This window comes from Xenopus tropicalis, chromosome 4, assembly GCF_000004195.4.
Source record: "Xenopus tropicalis strain Nigerian chromosome 4, UCB_Xtro_10.0, whole genome shotgun sequence".
Taxonomy (NCBI): Eukaryota; Metazoa; Chordata; class Amphibia; order Anura; family Pipidae; genus Xenopus; species Xenopus tropicalis.
Window position 1 is genome coordinate 69,054,513 of NC_030680.2, and position 22,281 is coordinate 69,076,793.

Here is a 22,281-nt window from a genome sequence, read left to right on the forward strand (position 1 = left end):
CCTAAACTTTGCAGAGTTAGTCACTGGGTAACTGCAGTTCCAGGTTAGAAAAAGGGTGTGGAGCCACCAACTGCCAATCAGATGTCACTTGTTGATTTTCGGTGGGGAAATTTAAGTTGCTGCCATTCAGACACTATTAAAACCAGGGTCCCCAAACTGACAGAAAATGGGCAGAACCCCCCATTTTTATTGGTTTGATGCCAGGGTGAGTGTGGAGTGGAAAGTAAAGTGAATGACAGTGAACTGCTAACGGTCCAATGTTGAGTTACAGGGGGGTCATGAAAATGTTTCATTATCATCCCCTCGTCCCCTAAAGTGGTACGGTCTGACCCCCCTTCAAACAAAATGGTACAGTCCGACCCCCCCCCCGCAAAAAAAAATGGTACAGTCCGACCCCCCCCTCCCAAAAATGGTATGGTCCGACCTCCCTCAAATAAAATGGTATGGTCCGACCCCTCCTCAAAAAAAATGGTACGTCCTGACCCCCCCTCCATTAGAATGGTACAGTCCAACCCCCCCGCCAACAAAATGGTACGGTCCGACACCCCCTCCAACAAAATGGTACAGTCCAACCCCCTGCCAACAAAATGGTACGATCCAAACCCCCCCTCCACTACAATGTTATGGTCCAACCCCTCCTCCAACAAAATGGTATGGTCCGACCCCCCCTCCGATAAAAAGGTACGGTCCGACCCCCCCCCAACAAAATGGTACGTCCTGATCCCCCCCCTCCAATAAAATGGTATGGTCCAACACCCCCCTCCAACAAAATGGTACAGTCCAACCCCCCTGCCAACAAAATGGTTCTGCCTGACCCACCCGTCCAATAAAATGGTACAGTCCAACCCCTTCCCCCGTCCACAAAATTGGTACGGTCTGATCTTTAGTTACAGGGGCTGTCATGAAACCTATCATTATGTTGGGTTGAAAACCCCAACAGACTGTTCTTCGACTTCAGCTTATTCTTCCGCTTCTTCTTCTTAGCGCCCCCCCATTTTCTAAACGCTACTCCTCCTACAGTTCTAGGGGTACAATACCGAAACTCCCCACACTTCTTCACCCTATAGCAGAGCAGGTTGCTTGTGCTTTTCTAAGTGATCCGGCCCCCCGTCTTTTTGTGGCGCCACTCTGAACACCCCAATTTTCCCATTGACTTTGACAGGGAAGATTTTCAAACTGCTGCCACTCTTACAGCTTTGAAGCTACACCCCCCAAACTTGAATAACATAATCATGGTCACCCCAAATGAAGCAGCAACATTTGTTGGATGACCCCAAAGTGGGAGGGGCCAACAACAGCCAATCAAATTTTAATCATTGACTTTAATGGGGAAATTGAAACTGCTGCCAATCTTACAGCTTTGAGGCCACACTCCCCAAACTTGAATCACATAGTCATGGGGTCAGCCTGAATGAAAATATGATGATTATTGGATGCCCAAGAGTGGGCGGAGCTGTGAACCGCCAATCAGATTTTACCTATTGATTTGGCAGAAATTCAACCTGCTGCCATTCTCACAGTATTAACACCAGGGTCCCCAAACTTTTTACACTTGGTCACTAGGGGACTGCAGTTTAAGTTTTGAAAAGTGGGTGGAGCCACCAACAGCCAATCAAATTTCACCTATTGATTTTTATTGGTTTGATGCCAGATTTTCCAAACTTTGCACAGTCACTGGGTGACTATGCATTCAGGGTTTTTTTTTTTTTGTTTTTTTTAAACCCGCAAAGTGGGAGGGGCCAACAGCAGCCAATCATATTGTACCCATTGACTTTTATGGGGAAATTGAAACTGCTGCCAAACTTACAGCTTTGAGGCCACACTCCCCAAACTTGAATCACACCGTCATGGGCTCAGCCTGAATGAAAATATGATGATTGCTGGATGCCCAAAAGTGGGCGGAAATGTGAACAGCAAATCAGATTTTACCTATTGACTTGGCAGAAATCCAACCTGCTGCCATTCTCACAGTATTAACACCAGGGTCCCCAAACTTTTTACACTTGGTCACTAGGGGACTGCAGTTTAAGTTTTGAAAAGTGGGTGGAGCCACCAACAGCCAATCAAATTTCACCTATTGATTTTTATTGGTTTGATGCCAGATTTTCCAAACTTTGCACAGTCACTGGGTGACTATGCATTCAGGGTTTTTTTTTTTTTGTTTTTTTTAAACCCGCAAAGTGGGAGGGGCCAACAGCAGCCAATCATATTGTACCCATTGACTTTTATGGGGAAATTGAAACTGCTGCCAAACTTACAGCTTTGAGGCCACACTCCCCAAACTTGAATCACACCGTCATGGGCTCAGCCTGAATGAAAATATGATGATTGCTGGATGCCCAAAAGTGGGCGGAAATGTGAACAGCAAATCAGATTTTACCTATTGACTTGGCAGAAATCCAACCTGCTGCCATTCTCACAGTAATAACACCGGGGTCCCCAAACTTTGCAGAGTTAGGCACCAGGTAACTGTGGTTCAAGGTAAGAAAAAGTGGGCGGAGCCACCAACAGCCAATCGGTTTACCTATTGACTTTCAATGGGGAAATCCAACCTGCTGCCATTCTCACAGAATTAACACCAAGGTCCCCAAACTTTTCACAGTTGGTCACTAGAGGACTGCAGTTTTAATTTTGAAAAAGTGGGCGGAGCCACCAACAGCCAATCAGAGTTTACCTATTGACTTTCAATGGGGAAATCCAACCTGCTGCCAATTTCACAGAATTAACACCAGGGTCCCCAAACTTTTCACTCTTGGTCACTAGGGGACTGCAATTTTAGTTTTGAAAAGTGGGCGGAGCCACCAACAACCAATCAGATTTCACCTATTGATTTTTAATGGTTTGTTGCCAGGGTTCCCAAACTTTGCATAGTCAGACACTGGGTGACTACGCATTTAAGTTTTTTTGTATTTTTGTAAGTGGGTGGAGCCACCAACAGCCTTAGCTATTGACTCTAAATGGGGAAATCCAACCTGCTGCCATTCTCACAGTATTAACACCAGGGTCCCCAAACTTTTCACAGTTGGTCACTAGAGGACTGCAGTTTTAATTTTGAAAAAGTGGGCGGGGCTACCAACAACCAATCAGATTTCACCTATTGAACTTTATTGGTTTGATGCCACAGTTCGCAAACTTTGGACAGTCAGTCACTGCGTGACTTTGTACTCAAGGTTAGAAAAAGTGGGCGGGGCCGCCAAAAGCCAATCACATGTCTTTCATTGTTTTCAGTGGGAAAATTTTAACTGCTGCCATTCTCACATGTTTAATGTCAGGGTCCCCAAACTTTGCACAGTTTAGAAAAGTGGGTGGGGCCAACAACAACCAATTAGATTTCACCTATAGACTTCATATGTTTAAATTTAAACTGTGGCCATTCTTTAAATATTAATACGAAGGTCTCCAAACTTTGCAGAGCTAGTCACCTGGTAACTGCAGTTCAGAGTTAGAAAAAGTGGGTGGAGCCAACAACAGCCAATCAGATTTTACCTATTGATTTTCAATGGGAAATTCAACCTGCTGCCATTCTCACAGTATTAACACCAGGGTCACTAGGGAACTGCATTTTTAGGTTTTAAAAAGTGGGTGGAGCCACCAACAGCCAATCACACTTCACCTATTGAATTTTTTTGGTTTATATTTAAAATGTTGCTTTGCTCACACTATGTCAGGGTTCCCAAACAGGTGGGAGGAGCCACCAACAGCCAATCCATTTCCACCAATTAGATTTCATTGGTTTATATTTAAACTGATGCCATTATTTAAATATTAATTCCAGGGTTGTTAAAGTTTCCAGAGTTAGTCACTGGGTATTTGCCATTCAAAGTTAGAAAAAAAAGTGGGCGGAGCCACCAACAGCCAATAACAATTAACCTATTTACTTTCAATGGTGAAGTGTAAAATGCTGTCAGCCTCACAATGAATGCCTGAGTCCCCAAAATTTGCAAAGTTGGTCACTGGGGGACTGCAGTTCAAAAATAGGAAAAGTAGGTTGGGCCACTAACAGCCAATCAGATTTCATCCATTGAATTTTATTGGTTCAAATTTAAAATGCTGTCATTCTCAAACAATTTATGCCAGGGTGCCCACTGTTTGTCACTGGGTGACTTCGACTCAAGGTTAGAAAAAGTGGGAGGAACCACCAATCACAAATCATCTATTGACTTTTATTGGTTTAAATTTGAATTGCTGCCGTTCTTTAACTATTAATCCTAGGGTCCATAAACTTCGCAGAGTTAGTCACTGGGTAACTGCAATTCCAGGTTAGAAAAAGGGGATGGAGCCACCAATCAGATGTCGTTTACTTTCAGTGGGGAAATTTAAAACCAGGGTCCCCAAACTTTGCACAGTGGTTTTTACTGTATAACTGTGGTCCAAGGTTAGAGAAAGTGGGCAAAGCCCATTCAGTGACTTCATGTTTTTCAACCCAACATGAAGTTTGTTCTCAAACTTCCCTTTCTAGTTCTTCCACTTTTTCTTTTTCTTCTTAGTGCCTCCCATTTTCTAAACGCTACTCCTCCTACTGTATTAGGGGTACAACATCCAAACTCTCCACACATCTTCGCCCTATAGTGGAGCAGGTTGCTTGTGCTTTTCTAAGCGATCCCGCCCCCCCGTCTTTTTGTGGCGCCGCTCCGAACACCCCAATTTTCCCATTGACTTTGACAGGGAAGATTTTCAAACTGCTGCCACACTTACAGCTTTGAAGCATACTTCCCTCAAACTTCAGTAACATAATAGTGGGGTCACTCCGAATAAAACAGCGACATTTGTTGGATGACCCCCAACGTGGGAGGGGCCAATCATATTTCATCCATTTACTTTTATGGGGAAATTGAAACTGCTGCCAATCTTACAGCTTTGAGGCTTCACTCCCCAAACTTTAATCACATAGTCATGGGGTCAGCCTGAATAAAAATATGATGACTGTTGGATGCCCAAAAGTGGGCGGAGCAGTGAACAGCCAATCAGGTTTTACCTATTGACTTGGCCTGCTCCAACCTGCTGCCATTCTCACAGTAATAACACCAGGTTCCCAAAACTTTGCAGAGTGAGGCACCAGGTAACTGCAGTTTTAGTTTTGAAAAAGTAGGCGGAGCCACCAACAGCCAATCACATTTTACCTATTTACTTTCAATGCTAAAGTGTAAAATGCTGTCAGTCACACAATTTTTATGCCTGAGTCACCAAACTTTGCAAAGTTGGTCACTGGGGGAGTCCAGTTCAAAAATAGGAAAAGTGGGTTGGGCCACTAACAGCCAGTCAGATTTCATCCATTGAATTTTATTGGTTTAAATTTAAAATGCTGCCATTCTCACACTATTTATGCCAGGGTGCCCACTGTTTGTCACTAGGTAACTTCAACTCGAGTTTAGAAAAAGTGGGCACAACCACCAATCACAATTTACCATTTGACTTTTATTGGTTTAAATTTAAAATGCTGCCATTCTTTAATTATTAATCCTAGGGTCCCTAAACTTAGCAGAGTTAGTCTCTGGGTAACTGCAGTTCCAGGTTAAAAAATGTGGGCCGAACTACCAACTGCCAATCAGACGTCATTCGTTGACTTTCAGTGGGGAAATTTAAATTGCTGCCATTCAGACACTATTAAAACCAGGGTCCCCAAACTTTGCACAGCAGTTTTTACTATATAACTGTGGTCCAAGGTTAGAAAAAGTGGGCGGAGCCAACAACAGATCAGATTTCATTCAGTGACTTCACATTTTTCAACCCAACATGAAGTTTGTTCTCAAACTTCCCTTTCTAGTTATTATTAACATTTATTTATAATGGGGCAAAATATTTTGTAGCGATGTACAATAAGTGGGTTTCATACAATGAACATACAGAATAAGATATAAAGCAATCAATAACTTATACAAGAGGTAAAGAGAGCCCTGCCCAAAAGAGCTTACAATCTACAAATATATATCCATAGTTGTTCACTGCTAATATCATTCATAACTTCTTAACATAAAGCCATCTGAAGGTCTGTCCAAGGCCAATAAATGAAGCCATTATAGATGGATTTCTAGTTCCCCTGATTTTTTTTCATAGTTGGTTAATCTTAGTCCTTATAACCAACCATTTACAGAACAGGATCTGGGATTGGAGGTAAAGGACAAATTCTTGAAGGTGTTGCAAGACGGCAGAAAACGCATCTTTTGAGCAAATCAGGATTATCCCAATTCATGAAAGAAAATGGCTTCTTACATTCTTCACACTAGAGAAAAGTTTATGAAAGGAAAATATATTGGATACAATATTGGATAGTGTTTTTTCACAAATGTTCAGTAGAATAAAAAGAGACGCCTACACTTTACAACTAGATATGGGATGTTAATACAGCACTGTAGCTGAATGTGCATCACTTCTTGATGGTATCAAGTATCTATGCAGCTGCCAGACTTCAACTTTCATTTACAATAACAAGTGTAGTGAGCAAAGTTTAATGTAAAGTGCAATCACCATGTTTTTTTCCCAGAAAACAGTGTTTTTCCCCAGAATTGCAGAGTTGTTGCACACTTCAAGGGGAGCTGCACTGTGATATATCAAAATTAAAGGCTTGCTGCCACTGAGCCCCCTTCAAATGTAGAAACCAATTGCTTGATGCATGCTGCTTTTTTATCAGGAGGGTGTGGGAAGTCAAGTACAAGGTGCCTAGTAATAACTGAGGGTCATGGGGAACTAAATTTACTTTTTTACTTTAAGACCTAAATACAAAGAACAGAGTGCAAATAGAGGGTCCGCAACAGTATTGACCTTTATTGAATTAAGGTCCCCATACACTATAAGATCCGCTCGCTTGGTGATGTCGCCAAGCGAGCGGATCTTCACCCAATATCCCCACCTACGGGTGGGCGATATCGGGTACCAAGTAGCTTAAAAAAAAAATAATCCGATCGTTTGGCCCTGGGGCCAAAGGATCGAATTACATTTGCGGCCATGCGGCAGTCGGTTCGGGGACCGCATCAACGAGCCGATGCGGTCCCCGATCCGACTGGATTTTCTAACCTGGCCGATCGAGATCTGCCCAATTTCAGGCCGCTCGGTTCTGCCCATACACGGGCCGATTAGCTGCCGTATGGGGACCTTTAGGCTGAATACAGCTTCAGTCTGTCAACATCATCATGGTTTAACTGACCTGAACCACTGTTGAACCAAGTGCTCTGATGTTTTCTGTCACTGCAGGGATTTTTTCATAGTTTTCTATATTCCACAATCTCAGTGTAGAGTCCTGTTTACAAGAATATCATGTAACAGATTAAGAAAACAAAATGATCAATTCATCAGTAAGGAGGGGTCTGCTGATCTTCCACAAAATAATGTATAAGGAAAATTAAAAATTGTCAACTTTTTGTGTCTAGGGTAAGGTCACATGGGGCTGTTTCTCTCCCTGCATTTAAGCACAGGCCAAGAAACCCCTGCTCTACTCATATATCTTGTTTTCTGTGTCTGCACCCAAAGTCACTGAGTTGGCCCAGACACACAAAGCGGATTTCAGCACTGAAATGAATACTCATGGGTTTTGTACTGGAATCTGCTCATCTACTCCATTTTTCTGCAACTGGACCAATGCAGTTGGGGAAGGGGGCTGCGAAACCGCACCCTGTGACATTAGCCTAAGAATGAGATGTGATGCTCGCTAGAATAGTATAAAGGGCTGGTGCACTTTTCAGTGAAGAGAAGGGTCTGAGGTAAATGATTAAAATTACTGGTGGAACCTAAAGTATTGGCACCCCTCCAGTAATCAACCACTTCATTCTCCTATTTAAACTGAGTATAAGCTCTGCTTATATATGATGTCTCTTGAAAATTATATTATAGGTAAGAAGCAAAAGTGTGTATTAGATTAAAAAACAGTGTTCTCTACAGTTTCATTTTAGCAGTGCTTTTCCACAGATACCTCTCTAATTATCAGTGAAGGCTAAAGAATCTGTTTTTACACTATACCAAATTTAATAGGGGGTAAAACTAAAAGTAACTTGCAACCTTTGAGGAAGAAACAATCCACTTCTTGTTGGCACTCAGTGAGACATCCAGAACCCAATCTTCATGCCCCTACAGATACATGGATACATCATAGCAATGGCAGCAAATGAGTAATAACATATAATACAATTTAGTATCATTAGTAGACCTTGGGTGCTACACAAGTGAAGGGGGTCTGTTACAACCCAAAAAGAGATTTTTTTGGGGGGGTGGTTTAAGGGACCCAGCCTATCCACGGACTTGACATATATACATTTTCATATGACATCATTTTACTGTAATCCAAATGAAACTATTGTGCAGTACTGGCAAATCTCATTGGAATGGTTGACACTGGAGTCAAAAACCTGGAACCAAAAAAGTGTGCACATTGGGATAGATAGGAATGAATGGTATTGATATGTCCATAACTGTTTGGTCTTGTACTTTTATGCCAAAGCGTTGCAGGAAACGAGTGCTATATAACAAATAAAAATAATTTACAGCTATAACACATTGTAAAATATAACTGAAACAGATGGTTTATGCTATGTAAGTTTAAATGTTAATACCTTTAAGACAAGTTTCTTTGATGCTGCAATGACATCCCAAAGGACTACAGTTTTGTCATAGCCACCAGATACAATGACAGACACTGGAAGACACGATCAGAGTTTTAAGTCATTGGACATTTGAGTCTAGAGTGAGTCACTAATTAAATGAAACCACTACAAGCACATTCTATTGTATGTTTTTCTAGTTACTTCTGGCCTGCTGAGGAATACAATGACCCCCAATATACTAATGTAGGTGCTAACTGCACCAGTGCACTGAGGCAATTAATTTTGACTTGTCTAAAGGTAACGGTAAGATCCACTCGCTTGGCGAGATCGCCATGCAAGCGGATCTTCCCCTGATATCCCCACCTGCGGGTGGGTGATATCGGGGAGCTTGAAGTTAAAAAAAAAAAAAAAATCCGATCGATCGGATTATGTAGGCGGCAATGGGGCAGTCGGTTCAGGGACCGCATCAACGAGCCGATGCGGTCCCCGATCCGACTGGATTTTCTAACCTGGCCGACCAATAGCTGCCCAATTTCAGGCCAGCCCGCTCGTTTCTGCCCCTACACGGGCAGATAAGCTGCCGAGTCGGTCCAAGGGACCGATATCGGCACCTTCTATCGGCCCGTGTATGGGGGCCTTAATAAAAGTTAGAAAACGAAAGCCAATATCTCATTGGTTGTTATAGGCAACTGCACTGGTGCATAGTAATAAATGACCCTTGGTGGTTTGCTGTTTACTTAAAACTTATATCATACAACTGCTGTGCCATGTTACCTCATGTGGCTACTAAAGGTCCCCATACCCGCTCGCTTGGCGATGTCGCCAAGCGTGCGGATCTTCACCCGATATCCCCACCTACGGGTGGGCGATATCGGGTAGGAAGTTGCTTTAAAAAAAAATAATTACATTTGCGGCCATGGGCAGTCGGTTTGGGGACCGCATCAACGAGCCGATGCGGTCCCCGATCCGACCGGATTTTCTAACCTGGCCGATCGATATCTGGCCAATTTCAGGCCAGATATCGGTCGGCCAGGCCGCTCGTTTCTGCCCATACACGGGCCGATTAGATGCCGAATCGGTCCAAGGGACCGATATCGGCAGCTTCTATCGGCCCGTGTATGGGGGCCTTAACACTCAGTTCAAACAAACTGCTGTTTATCCATTTACTGGCACAAGGAAATGGGTGGTTCTCTCATTCTCCTTTGAAACACTGTGCACTGTAAGGCTTGTTCAGTTGTTTGTTTGTTTTTTAAATATCCCTGTGGGAAAGCCTGTGTAGGGCAGACCCCATGGAAGGTATAAAGGTACAATAATATCAGGAATTTTGCCCAGAACACTAATACTGATACCCGAATATTGTATCACTTTAATGAACTGAAGCATAACCCCTCACAGCTACAGTGGACGAAGTTAGAAAAAGTAGAACAAATATCAAGAGGCAGGGATAAAAAGAGAAGATTACTGCAAAGGGAAGTCATAAGCACGAGAATAAATGGGTTAAAGTTTACTGGGGTGAAAAATTTTCCTTTGATATTGTAACTACTGTTACTTTGTAACTGATATATTTCTCAATCCTCTTTCCCACACATAGCTGTGAATACTGCCCTAGCCTGCAGGTGTTTCTCAAGTGGTAAGAGAACACGAAAAGGTAAAATTACCAAAATGCTGATTGATTGCTACTGGAAACTCAGCTCTTGTAATTTAGAACTTATGTTTCTAAATTTGCCCCCTAGTATATGTACAATAAATTGTATTGAAGCATTCCTTCTAAGTAGTTCTGGTCATGTTCGAAACATTTTTTATTTCCATTAAGGGGAAACCAGAACTGTTAAATACAGTAACTCAGTGCTGGGGCAGGGGTACTACAGAATCCAATCTTCTACATGAAAGCAATCACTAATGTTAATATTCTGTTATCTAGTGTAGTGTATAACAATAATCTTTTCTTGGAAATTTAAGTTTTGGTCTCACTTTTTGTTAAAATATCTCTCTTTGTCTGGGTGACATACTGTTATACATAATTATTGTTTATGCTGATTATTATTTTAGCAGTAAATGCCTTTTCTGACCAGCATTGGGTGTGTGATGTGTGAGCATTTTTTCTATATATAAAAGGCACTGTAAACTTAGGGACTAATGGTCTGCTTCATATGCCCATGATTTGTCTTATTCGATCAAGTTAAAGTAACACTGTCATGGGAAAACATGATTTTTTTTTTCAAAACACATCAGTTAATGGAGCTTCTTCAGCAGAATCTGCCATTAAAATCCATTTTTTAAAAACACAGATTTTTTAAAATTTAATTTTGAAATTTCACATGGGGTTAGCCACATTCTTTATCCCAGGGTGCCACAGCCATGTGAACTGCTCTGATAACTGTGCTCTGATAAACTTCAGTCACTCTCCCTGTTATGCTGCAAGTTGGAGTGATATCACCCCCTCTCCCTTTCCCCCAATAGTCGATCAGCAGAACAATGGGAAGGTAACAATATAGCAGCTACCTGACACGTGTGTTGCTAAAAGTGGTAAATATCAGAATATCACTCAACAGTAAAGGTCCCCATACACTATAAGATCCGCTCGCTTGGCGATGTCGCCAAACGAGCGGATCTTCACCCAATATCCCCACCTACGGGTGGGCGATATCGGGTAGCAAGTGGGGCCAAACAATCGGATTACATTTGCGGCCATGGGGCAGTCCGTTCGGGGACTGCATCAACGAGCCGATGCGGTCCCCGATCCGACCGGATTTTCTAACCTGCCCGATCGAGATCTGGCCAATTTCAGGCCAGATATCGGTCGGCCAGGCTGCTCTGTTCTGCCCATACATGGGCCGATTAGCTGCCAAATCGGTCCATGGGACCGATATCGGCAGCTTTAGTCGGCCCGTGTATGGGGACCTTAAGAAATCCATGTCCAGCTTATGGCTTCTCCAGTTACATGGGAGTAGGAGAAACAATAGGTTACCTAATGTGTAGCGCTGGCTCCTTCTGAAAGCTCAGACTCAGGCACAATGCACTGAGATGGCTACCTACTCACCAATATTACAGCTAAAGAAAATACAGTTGTTGGTTCAAGAATAAAATTTTAAATAGTAGAATGAATTATTTGCTATGTAAACAGTGTAATTTAGAAATAAAAAGTATACCATAGAAATCATGACAGAAGGTCATGGTGCTAACTCTATATTCCATACTATAGATCAGTGATGACCTCACAGACTTTCAAGAGCTTGAGAGTCTCTTGCTATGCCAGTAAATCTCACAGCTAGGGAAAGCATGCATGCACACATAACCAATGCACACCCACCAATATTTTAATTCTATTATTGATGTTCCCTTCTTAGTGTGATCTACACTGAGATTTGTGCTAACATAAAATAAAAAGGTAGCTGAATGATATATGGGCATGTGAAAGGAACATAAAGAACAGGAGAAAGAGGGCAAATGCTAACAGTTAGATTATAATTAGCTGTGTCTGTAAACATGACAAGAACGCTATTCATATTTACAGAAGCAAGATGTGAGATTTTCTGTTACTAGGGCTCCATTACCAGCATATATGTTTAAATCTCCACCAGCCCATAAACCACACTAGGGCACTATTTCCTATAGCAGTAGGCAGCCATCAGATGTTAAAGGAACAGTAACACCAAAAAATGAAATAGCTTTAAAGTAATAAAAATATAATGCACTGTTGCCCTGCACTGGTAAAACTGGTGTGTTTGCTACAGTAACACTACTATAATTTATATAATAAGCTGCTGTGTAGCCACGGGGGCAGCCATTCAAGCTGGAAAAAAGGAGAAAAGGCACAGGTTACATAGCAGATAACAGATAAGTTCTGTAGAATACAATAGTGTTTTATCTGTTATCTGCTATGTGCCTGTGCCTTTTCTCCTTTGAATGGCTGCCTCCATGGCTACATAGCAGCTTATTTATATAAATTATAGTAGACTTTCTGAAGTAAACACACAACTTTTACCAGTGCAGAGCAGCAGCACATTATATTTTAGTTACTTTTATACACTTTCATTTTTTGGTGTTACTGTTCCTTTAATATGATAAACAATGCAATCGGCATTGCTCTTGCCAGGTACCTACAAAGGCAAAACATTTAAAAAAAACCAAAAAACTACTCACTGTCTTTGGAAAATGTGCAGGAACTAACTGATCCTTTGTGTGCTTTATGAAGAACATCAGGTCTTTGATGGCGAAACTGTCCCGCATTGATATCCCAGAGTTTCAAACATTTGTCCCAAGATGCTGTGCATAAAATATGGCCATTCGAACTAAACCTGCAGTCTGAAATTACATTGGAGTGTGCACTACAAGAGAAATATTATTCAATGGAATGCAAAAAGCTGACTGTAATTTACACATACTGTATATGTATATAAAAGAGATAATGGGAATTGGAATATTAGACCCTTCAAACAGAAGTACAAAAGTTGCCACACCTCTTGTAGATAGTTCATCACAAGAGTAGACATCTTTAAAGCAATAGGTTGTCAAAAATTATGCACTGTTGTTGACTAATGTGGTCCTCTCAAGGAAATGGTGGCCCAACAGTGCAAAAGTGAGTATTTCTACTCAATGTCATGGACAGCATCCATCAAAGCCATGTTTATTAATTTCAAATACATGAAAAAGTGGTAAAGGATATGTGGCCATTGTGGTTTCCCTAGACCGCATAAGTCAAAACTCTGTGTGCCATAAAAATACACTCACCAATATCATACAAATCAAGGCTTCATATGATATTCAGTGTGTGTATGGTGGGCCGACAAGACAACTAATATCGCAAAAGCTTCGGATATTGGTCGTCTCATTGATCGGACTGGACAAAAGATTTTGCTTGGGTCCCATTGAAGGCACTGAGCAAAATAGCCGTTTGTTAGATAGGGGTAGAATCCCTATTGTTTCTACCTCCATAGCTGACAATTCAGCCCTGAACATCAGTGGAGGGTGTAAGGTGTATGGCCACCTCAAAGGAACAGTAACACCAATAAATTATAATATATCAAAGTAATTAAAATAGAATATACTATTGCCCTGCTCTGGTAAAAGTTGTGTGTTTGCCTTAGAAACTCAACCATAGTTTATATAAATACCCTGCTGTGTTTCACCGGGGCAGCCATTCAAGCTGAAAAAAGGAGAAAAGGCACAGGTTACATAGTAGATAACAGATAAAACACCATTGTATTCCACAGGACTTATCTGGTATCTGCTACGTAGCCTGTGCTTTTTCTCCTTTTTTCAGCTTGAATGGATGCCCCAGTGCCTACACAGCAGGGTATTTATATGAACTATAACTATACACTATACTATACAGTATATACTACACTATACTATACTATACAGTTTCTGAAGCAAACACACCAGTGTTACCATTGAAGGGCAAAAGTAAATTATAGTTTAATTACCTTAAACCGGTTTCATATTTTCGGTGTTACTGTTCCTTTAAGGCATAGGTCTATGGACCTATGGTCTGCATGCAGCATATTGATTTCAGCTACCTGTGGATGAGATCAAAATGTCACAACTTGCAGTAGATTACTTGCCATTAATATGAATCACCTTAGATAAGCAATTTACACTCAAAAAGGCATGCAAGTGCATATTCAAGCACCAGGGTACGAGACAACCTGCCTGCTTCCAATTATGTGAATAAAAAGTAAATTATGTAGGGTAGAACACTTTTCAATAGGGTGACCAGATCAGATCACAAATTAGTGACACGTCTAGAAATTCCAGCTAGCAGGGCTAAACTAATTGCAGTTTATTTTAAATGCAATCAGCACTGCAACATGTATTTATTAGACATGTCCATGAATTTTCCAGTGATCTGGTCACCTTAGTTTTCAACAACACCTCAAATAGTAAAAAAACAACAACCGCATGTACCATTTTAAGTTAGGTTATACACATAAACAGTTAAATCACTGCTCTTACAAGGAGGGAAGAAGAAGCATTTATACAAGTATCTGGAAATATATGGCCCCATGTCATAAATATATACATATATACATAAACTATAACTTTTTCAAATGAAATATCAGTTGTCTAAAATTCAATTATAAAGCATCACACTAAGCCAATTATTGTGGAATTAAACCATGCCTCCTCCTTCATGGTTATTTTATATAAATTCTTACTTTCTTATTATAATGGTGGCATGCTGGGCTTTAATATCCCATAGCTTTATAGTTCTGTCAGATGATACTGAACATACTCTCTGAATCTCTGGATCAAAGCAGCATCTTGTTATGGTGCTCAGGTGCTGATCTGGAAGAGAAAATCACACATTCCCTTTGAAAGCAACCTAGCCATACCACCAGACTCTGTACTACTAAGATTTCAAGCATTTCCAGTTATCTAAAATAAAAGAAAGTATAAAAGTATAGTTAATAAAAAGGCATTGAAACTTAGGGCAGAGCTGTCCATCTGGAAGGTTTCGGGCAAAATGTTGATATATGTCATTTATGGCAACTAACAGCGTTATGATTTTACGTAGAACATAATAATTTTATTGTATTATTTATTTATATTATATATAACTTGTGTTACAGAGGATAAACACCCTAATACATGAGAAAGGTTGGACAGCATTGGTCACAAAATTCAGGAAAATATTTGCAGCTTGTCCCTAAACATTTATTCTCCTGGTCAACTTAAAGGAAGGAATGTTCCTGGTCTCTGTTGGTATCTGCTCATAACCCAAAAGCAACCACACTTAACATTATACCTAATTCTAACCGCATTTGACATTCTAGCAGGTTTCTGACCAATTTGGGACAATGTCTGCCACCTCCAGCCTTTGACATCTTTAGCTCTTGATATAGATATATATATGCACAAAATGTAACCGACAATGTAAGCTCAGTAAAATTATTTACATGGAAAACAATTCATTTTTTTTACAGTTCCGAAGTAATAAGACAAACTGAACTCTAAAACAACCAATAAGCTTATTTAAATTCAATTCAATATTTCCTTCTGGGTCTCTGTCTAATCACCTGTAATCTTATTATTATCTTAAAAAGCTCTTACCAAATGTTAATAAATGTTGACAAACAGTTAAAAGTTCAATGAAACTCACAAGGGAGTGAACAAATGTAATTTCGTTCATGAAAAACTGAGCAGTGTGAGCAATATAATATATAGAGTATCAGTGAATGGCTATAGCTATAAAATAAATTAGTTCTTAAAACCTACTGCAGAAAAAAATACTAAGGGGTACGCTGAATCTCAACATTGTTCACATTGGAGCCCCTATGTACACTTCCTTATACAAGAGATGAGATTCTTGCATTATTGCTGCTACCATAAAACAGATATAGTCATGATAACCCTGTTAACTAAGTAGGTCAGCCTGCTGAACTCACTGTGCTGGAATGAAATACAAAGCATTCTTAGTGGCAATCTTTGTTTTCCTATTCTTTCAAGCTTGCAACTCCTAGCATACTTTGAGGTGCACTGACAGAATTAAATATTGTATTAAATACCGTATGTACTTATTATCAAAAACAAACCTTTTATATATGCAATCTTTGAGCCTGTTGCAGAATCAATGATATACAAAGAATTATCCATGTCCAAAGCACAAAGTACAAGCTTTCCATCAGAAGAAATATTACATGAGTTGACAAGGCCTTCCAGGCTTACAGACCACTAAAAATAGAAAGAAAAATCCATCCAGTCATTATTATAATTTGCAAATACTAGAAAATTACCCAACTGTTATTCTACATAGGTCCACATTAGGGGGGCCATTTACGAACAGTTGGATTTTTTTTTTACTTCTGATTCAGATTTTGTAGTGCTAAAAGTAGCAGAAAAAAGTGTAAATTTTTCAAGATTTACTGTGCAACAAAACGGCTAGAATCTGAGTACGACAATCCACAAGCTAAAACTTGTCAAGATCATGTAGAAGTCAATGGCATATGTCTATTCTCTTCCCTGAAGGATCCTTCTTTTCTTTGAAACTTTAGAGGTTTTTCAGATATTTGACGCTGGTTTCTTGTGCGACAATTTGAAAAAGTAGAAGTTTGGAGCGACTTTTTCCAGCACATACTTTTTCAGTTCAGACTCTTTCGTAAACATTCGTAGAAATGAGTTTAACCAAAATTAAAAAAAAAAAAAGAAATTATAAAAGTTAGAGTTTTAGGTAATTTGCCCCTAGGTCTTTCTTCATATTTTTGTGAGCAACCCTTTTATTAATCTAAACCAAAGAAAATACATCAGCTGTGCCTAAGCTAAATCAGGAGGAAAGTAGCTGTGAAATACACCCAACATTCAGTGTGAATGTGTATGTATAAGATTATATATAGTTGGGTTAATTTTTTTGGAATACTTAACATCCATGTGTGAATCAAATACAGTATCTGCTCTGAGACTATTTTGTTTGTATGAATGCTAAACACTGTAAAAGGTTGTATACCTTAACTAAATCTAAAAAAAAATACTGCCCATATTGGCCATCTGCTGGTACCATTCACCTATTCCACAACTGGCTGCTCAACCAGTCTCCATATCTGAAACTGGCGCTACAAACAATCCAATGTAAGGGAGACACAATAGTCAATAATGTGTAAAGACACACTTAAAGGAGACATATTGGATAAATGGTAAAAACCCTAATTTTGTAGGCAATTATGAATAATATATGGTGCTGGTTTCACTTTGTGCTAAAAAATTAATCCTATCTGTAAAAATGGCCCCTTTATTGGAGCTCCCTATAGATCATATCACTTCTCTGTCAGAGTTTGAAATGAGGGGTGGGCGTGTCCTAACGGTCCCTGCCAGAAGCACAGTAGGAGGGGGAGAGCCAATCACAGCCCTGCAGTCACACAAGCACAGACAGGCTTCAGTTCCCTATCAGGTCAGCCTAGCTGCTGATTGGTTCCTATCCTACAGTTCAGTGTACTGAGAGCCGCCGGCTCCCCAGCTCATCCAGAGAATTCAGCCAGCAGGAAGTGGAATGGATGGGCAAGGCTAGTGGGGTTTGGGGCGAATTTCTCAATAAATCAGTCCGAAACACAACTTTTTTAGCACAATCCTTCTATATCTAGAGAAGTACAATTCCCTGGTACACTTCTTTAAAGAACTGTTAATTTTAATCAGTGATAAATTGTGTTTTTTATCAGATATACCGGTAAATGATAGTCTGTTCCTGTGAGAAGGCATATGATTAAAACAAATACACATTTCAAATTATCTGGTACATGTATTTAATTTGCTATTTCTGGGAAAGACTTTATTATGTTGATTGGTAGGATCAGTACAATTTGTCCATTACATGTATGAAGCAAAATTGTACAAATATTCCACTGAGCTGCCATCAAGATAGCTATTCCAAATGTTGGTCCAACATTAGATTAAACAAGTACAAGAGAGACAAATCATATATTTGGATCAATTATATACAACCCATGTGTAGCCAATATTAGATCAAACATATATACCTGTAGACAGATCAAGTACAAGTATAACAGATGCAACAATTATGTATTAGTATTATGTACTTACAATCAATTGGCCACACTCCATATCCCACAGCTTTACGGTTTTATCATAACTTGATGTCACCATTCTAGTGGGCAAGAACAGACCAGTCGCATCACTTAACAGGTTAAAAGATTATTGTTCCATCAATAAAATAAATACCCACAATGTAATAAGCAGCTGATTGCTATTATATTATGGGCATGGAATAAACTACTAATATGCCATGTTGAGCCACTAAGATACCAATCTGAACATGAATATTTCTACATTTACATGTATATGTAGAGGTTCATGTGGAAGCAATTTCTCTGCTGGATTTGATAATGGGTATCTTTCTAATTTTAGGAATTACATGAAATATATTAAGAAGGCAACCTTTTGTTATCAGCTGTAAGATTACATTCAGAAATGGGAGCCTTGTGTTCATCTCCAAATACATGCACAGGATCACATCTAGAAACATCCTGAAAAGGAAAATGTGTATTAATATATATTTGTTAGCAGGGGAATTAGGGATATTGTACAACAGTTACATTAATGGTATGCCATAAAAGTGATTAAACATCACTGTTTTCTAAAGACAAATTGGCATTAAAACTCCTGACCTTCTAAGCTGCATAAGTGATATTTCTCTGTAACCTTAATTAGCTAAATGGAGCATTTAGTAACAAAATAAACAAAAAATAAGTACAGAAAATTAATTTATTTCCTTCACTTCCTTTTTCTTTGATTCATAGTAAATGTTCCAGTAAAACTTGTGTACATACAATTCCCACTTTCCCCTTCTGACCTACCCAAAGTTTAGCTGTTGTGTCATGTGAACATGATAATATTTTTGTATCCTCAAAGCAAAAATGACAGGAGTTCACAGCGCCCTTGTGTCCTCTAAAAACACGATAAGGTACCTGTAAATAAATAATGAATCAATAGGAATAAAAGAGATACGTTAAAAAATCTGTACCGCTACTCAGTAAATTCAAATGCTCTGTTATTTCTTTTGATTTACCTGAATATTCATTGGAGCACACCTTACATATCAGTACTATGCCTGGTAACAGACACTTCCAACTCTTGTACAGGGCCAGTTATCCCAGAAAATGTAAATTACATAAATGCTCAGTTAGATTTTAAAATATTCTGCATAATAAGGAAGATAATATCTATAGTTCAAAGTAACTTAACAAACTGCAGGGCTTTTGGGAACAGGATATGAACATATGACTAAAGGGAACATATTGACTTATTTGACAAGGTCCCCCTAGCAGAGGGTATTTTGCCCCTTTATAACAAGTTCATCAGAGCCACATCTGATGTCGTTCTATTTGAAGTTTTAGCTTGGAACAGATTTCCCAGCATGAGAAAGAACCAACTACTATTACTGCTGTGTTGGACTGCGACTCCCGCCCGCTTACTTTAGTCACTTTCAGTCAGTGCGCCCTCTAGTGCATTCATATGCAGTAGCAATAAACGGGGCTCACGGTGATGTTTATTTGGCAGAAGGTAGGCAAGCAATGAAGTTGTGAGGTAGCTGGTTTTAACCTGGGATAATCTCTCACTCTCCCACAATGACTCTTCGCCAGACTGTGGCTTTGCCACGGACCTCTCCTGTTCCACAGCCAACGGGTCCAACATCATGGTTGCAATCACCGTAGAGCGCAACGCGAGTATGGAATGCGTCCTCCGTCTCCAAGGTTACTTGATTACGGAAGCCTCAGAGGAACATGTAAAAAATACGAGCGACTTTTTTTTTAAGGGTTATATGTATTTAAACCACGGATACTATGTTAACGTTATTATCCTTTATCTGGGGCCAACAAATTCCGCAGCACTTATTATACTTTACAGACATTGGGAAAATGAGAGCAGATATTGACAACTGAGTTCTAGCTGTAATACTTCTGTGCAGCTGGAGCAGTACTGAAATACACATTTATTTATTTGCAGGAAAATGTTTTTTCCAGGGACAGAGTTAAACTAAGGAGGCCATATGCAGGCAGATTTAAAGGAAAACTATACCCCCAGAATGATTACAGATCCCAGGGGGCGGCCTTAAAGGAAAAAGAAAGGTAAAAACTAAGTAAGCTTTATCAGAAAGGTCTATGTAAATACAGCCATAAGCACTCACAGAAACGCTGCACTGACTTCGCTGTCAAAAGATTTGTTGTGTCTAATTCCTGTGCCACAGACACACAGCTTTCTGCTCCCCCCCCTTAGGAATGTGGATCTGAGCCAATCAGCAGGAAGCTGACTCCTAGGGGCACATTTACTAATCCACGAGCGTCCAAATGCGTTTTTTTCGTAATGATCGATATTTTGCGACTTTTTCGAGCGCTCAATACGAAAAAGTTGTGACAATTCGCGAAAGTCGTAATGGCTATGAAAAAGTCGCGAAAATTCGCGCAAGTTGTAACGGATACGAAAAGTCACAAAATGTTCATTTTCCAATCCAAATTTTTCCCATTGGATTCGGATTCGTGGATTAGTAAATCAGCCCCATAGTCTTACTAACTGAGCATGTTCACTTGGTCTGCATGTCTGTGCAGGAGTGAGGCATTATGGGAACTTTCTTTACACAGCTCAGCATTTTTTCTTCCTGTTTGGCTTCAGATCTTCTGAACAGGTGAAATATGGGGAGACTTAAGGGCACTATTGAGAGAACTGAAGGTAAGCCTGCAGCTTGAAATTAACTCTTTACTAGCCTTTCCTTCTCCTTTAATTCTTAAAATGGCAATTTTCTAATTAGAATTACCCATGAGATCAGGGACCACAATGGCTCATTAATATGGTTCCCGCTCCGATGGCTTCTGTAGCCATCACTGTAATTCGATTGTTTGGCCCTAGTCTATATTGTCTACCTTAGGTGGGCATATCAGGGTAAAGATTCACTCATTTGGCTACCTCCTTAGGGATCATCCTTTGCAATTTCCCTCAAGAGCAAACAGCTGAAGGCAGACCTGATAGGGATCTGCAGTGTATCTTTGTCCTTGTAATTGACCAAAGGTTAAAATATTGACATCCTACCCTGTTTCGAGGGACCTACAGTTAAGGTACACTTGCTAGAATCCCCAAACTCGCTAGCACCTTCAAATAATTGCACTTTTCTTATTTATTTAGCACAAATCACTTTATTGAATCAATTAATGAACTCCTGATTGGTATTTTGAGTTGAATCAAACAGTGGGGAGCTATTGTTAAAAAGTGTTTTCTAATTAAGGGGTTATCTTTTTCTTCTTTATCTTACAGTTAAGGTACTCTGTCATCTAAGGGCTCTGGCACACGGGGAGATTAGTCACCCGCGACAAATCTCCCTGTTCGCGGGCGACTAATCTCCCCAAATTGCCATCCCACCGGCGACAATGTAAGTCGCCGGTGGGATGGCACACGCTGCACAGGCGATTTCGGCAAATCGCCGAAGTTGCCTCGCGTGGCATTTTCGGCAATTTGCCGAAATCACGCCGCCGCGTGTGCCATCCCGATGGGATGGCAACTCATGGCAACTCGGGGAGATTAGTCGCCCGCGAACAGGGAGATTTGTCGCGGGCGACTAATCTCCCCGTGTGCCAGAGCCCTAAAGGATCTCAAAGTACTGAAGCTGAGGACAGTTAAGGTGAAAAATGGGATAAATAATTTTCTGTTGTCCTAGATATTATAAAAGCTCACTTAAGAAATTTTTTTTCAAACTGGAACTACAGTAAGTTGCCTGATAGAGCATACATTGTATTGGTAATCTTGCTACGCTAGGAGGCACCATCTTCACATATTAAAACAAAAATGGAGGATAGGAAAAAAAAAACCACTGCCCTAATATACACACTGCAGCCTAGAAGTGCAGTAGTTATCCATTGTCCAATAAGCACAGTAGTGTTTCCAATGCTTAGATATTCTTTTATACATGAGCATTTTCTACAGCAGGGTTGTCGAAATTATTAAATGCAGAATAATTTTCATACAGCGTGTTTGAGGGCTAGACTGTATTATGATGATTAAAATTATGATGTCATACAATAAAGTCTATGTAGCCCCAGAGCAGACTATGGCCAATAAAAATAATTTGGGGGGGCCACATCTGGCCCATGGGCCTACAGTTGGACAGTCCTGTCCTACAGTATCATGCTCTATTCATATAGAGCCTTTAAGCCCTGCAACAAGTTACTAGAAGTTGTGGTCACAACTTATCCCAGTTTAATTGAGACATTGCAGTACAAGTGAAATTTGAGAAATCCTCTATTGAATACCAAGG

At 40.1% G+C, this 22,281-nt stretch overlaps 1 protein-coding gene across 2 annotated transcripts; it reads right to left on the reverse strand.

Moving 5' to 3' along the window:
* Window positions 1-5,855: 5,855 nt before the first annotated feature.
* Window positions 5,856-20,053, reverse strand: wdr88 (WD repeat domain 88). 2 transcript variants are annotated; one of them, XM_004913556.4, is made up of 11 exons: window positions 19,581-20,053; window positions 18,836-18,946; window positions 18,417-18,505; window positions 18,063-18,126; window positions 16,067-16,205; window positions 14,690-14,819; window positions 12,675-12,859; window positions 8,541-8,623; window positions 7,990-8,058; window positions 7,142-7,234; window positions 5,856-6,220 (listed from the first exon to the last, which is right to left on the reverse strand). In XM_004913556.4, the coding sequence occupies exons 1-11, from the start codon at window positions 19,674-19,676 to the stop codon at window positions 6,086-6,088; spliced, it is 1,194 nt and encodes a 397-aa protein (XP_004913613.1). In that variant the 5' UTR covers window positions 19,677-20,053; the 3' UTR covers window positions 5,856-6,085. The 2 variants fall into 2 exon arrangements, with proteins under 2 accessions (XP_004913613.1, XP_012817727.1); XM_012962273.3 differs by lacking the exon at window positions 19,581-20,053 and adding an exon at window positions 19,048-19,415.
* Between the last annotated feature and the right edge of the window lie 2,228 nt (window positions 20,054-22,281).

What these genes read in the sequence shown, in the direction of transcription:
- wdr88 (XM_004913556.4), bottom strand. Translation starts at nt 19,676, where the DNA reads ATGATGTTGGACCCGTTGGCTGTGGAACAGGAGAGGTCCGTGGCAAAG. An exon ending in CTGCACATTTTCCAAAGACA is followed by an intron (nt 8,624 to 12,674) that starts GTGAGTAGTTTT and finishes CGTGTCTTCCAG; the next exon opens with TGTCTGTCATTGTATCTGGT. An exon ending in CAAAGAAACTTGTCTTAAAG is followed by an intron (nt 8,059 to 8,540) that starts GTATTAACATTT and finishes ATGTATCTGTAG; the next exon opens with GGGCATGAAGATTGGGTTCT.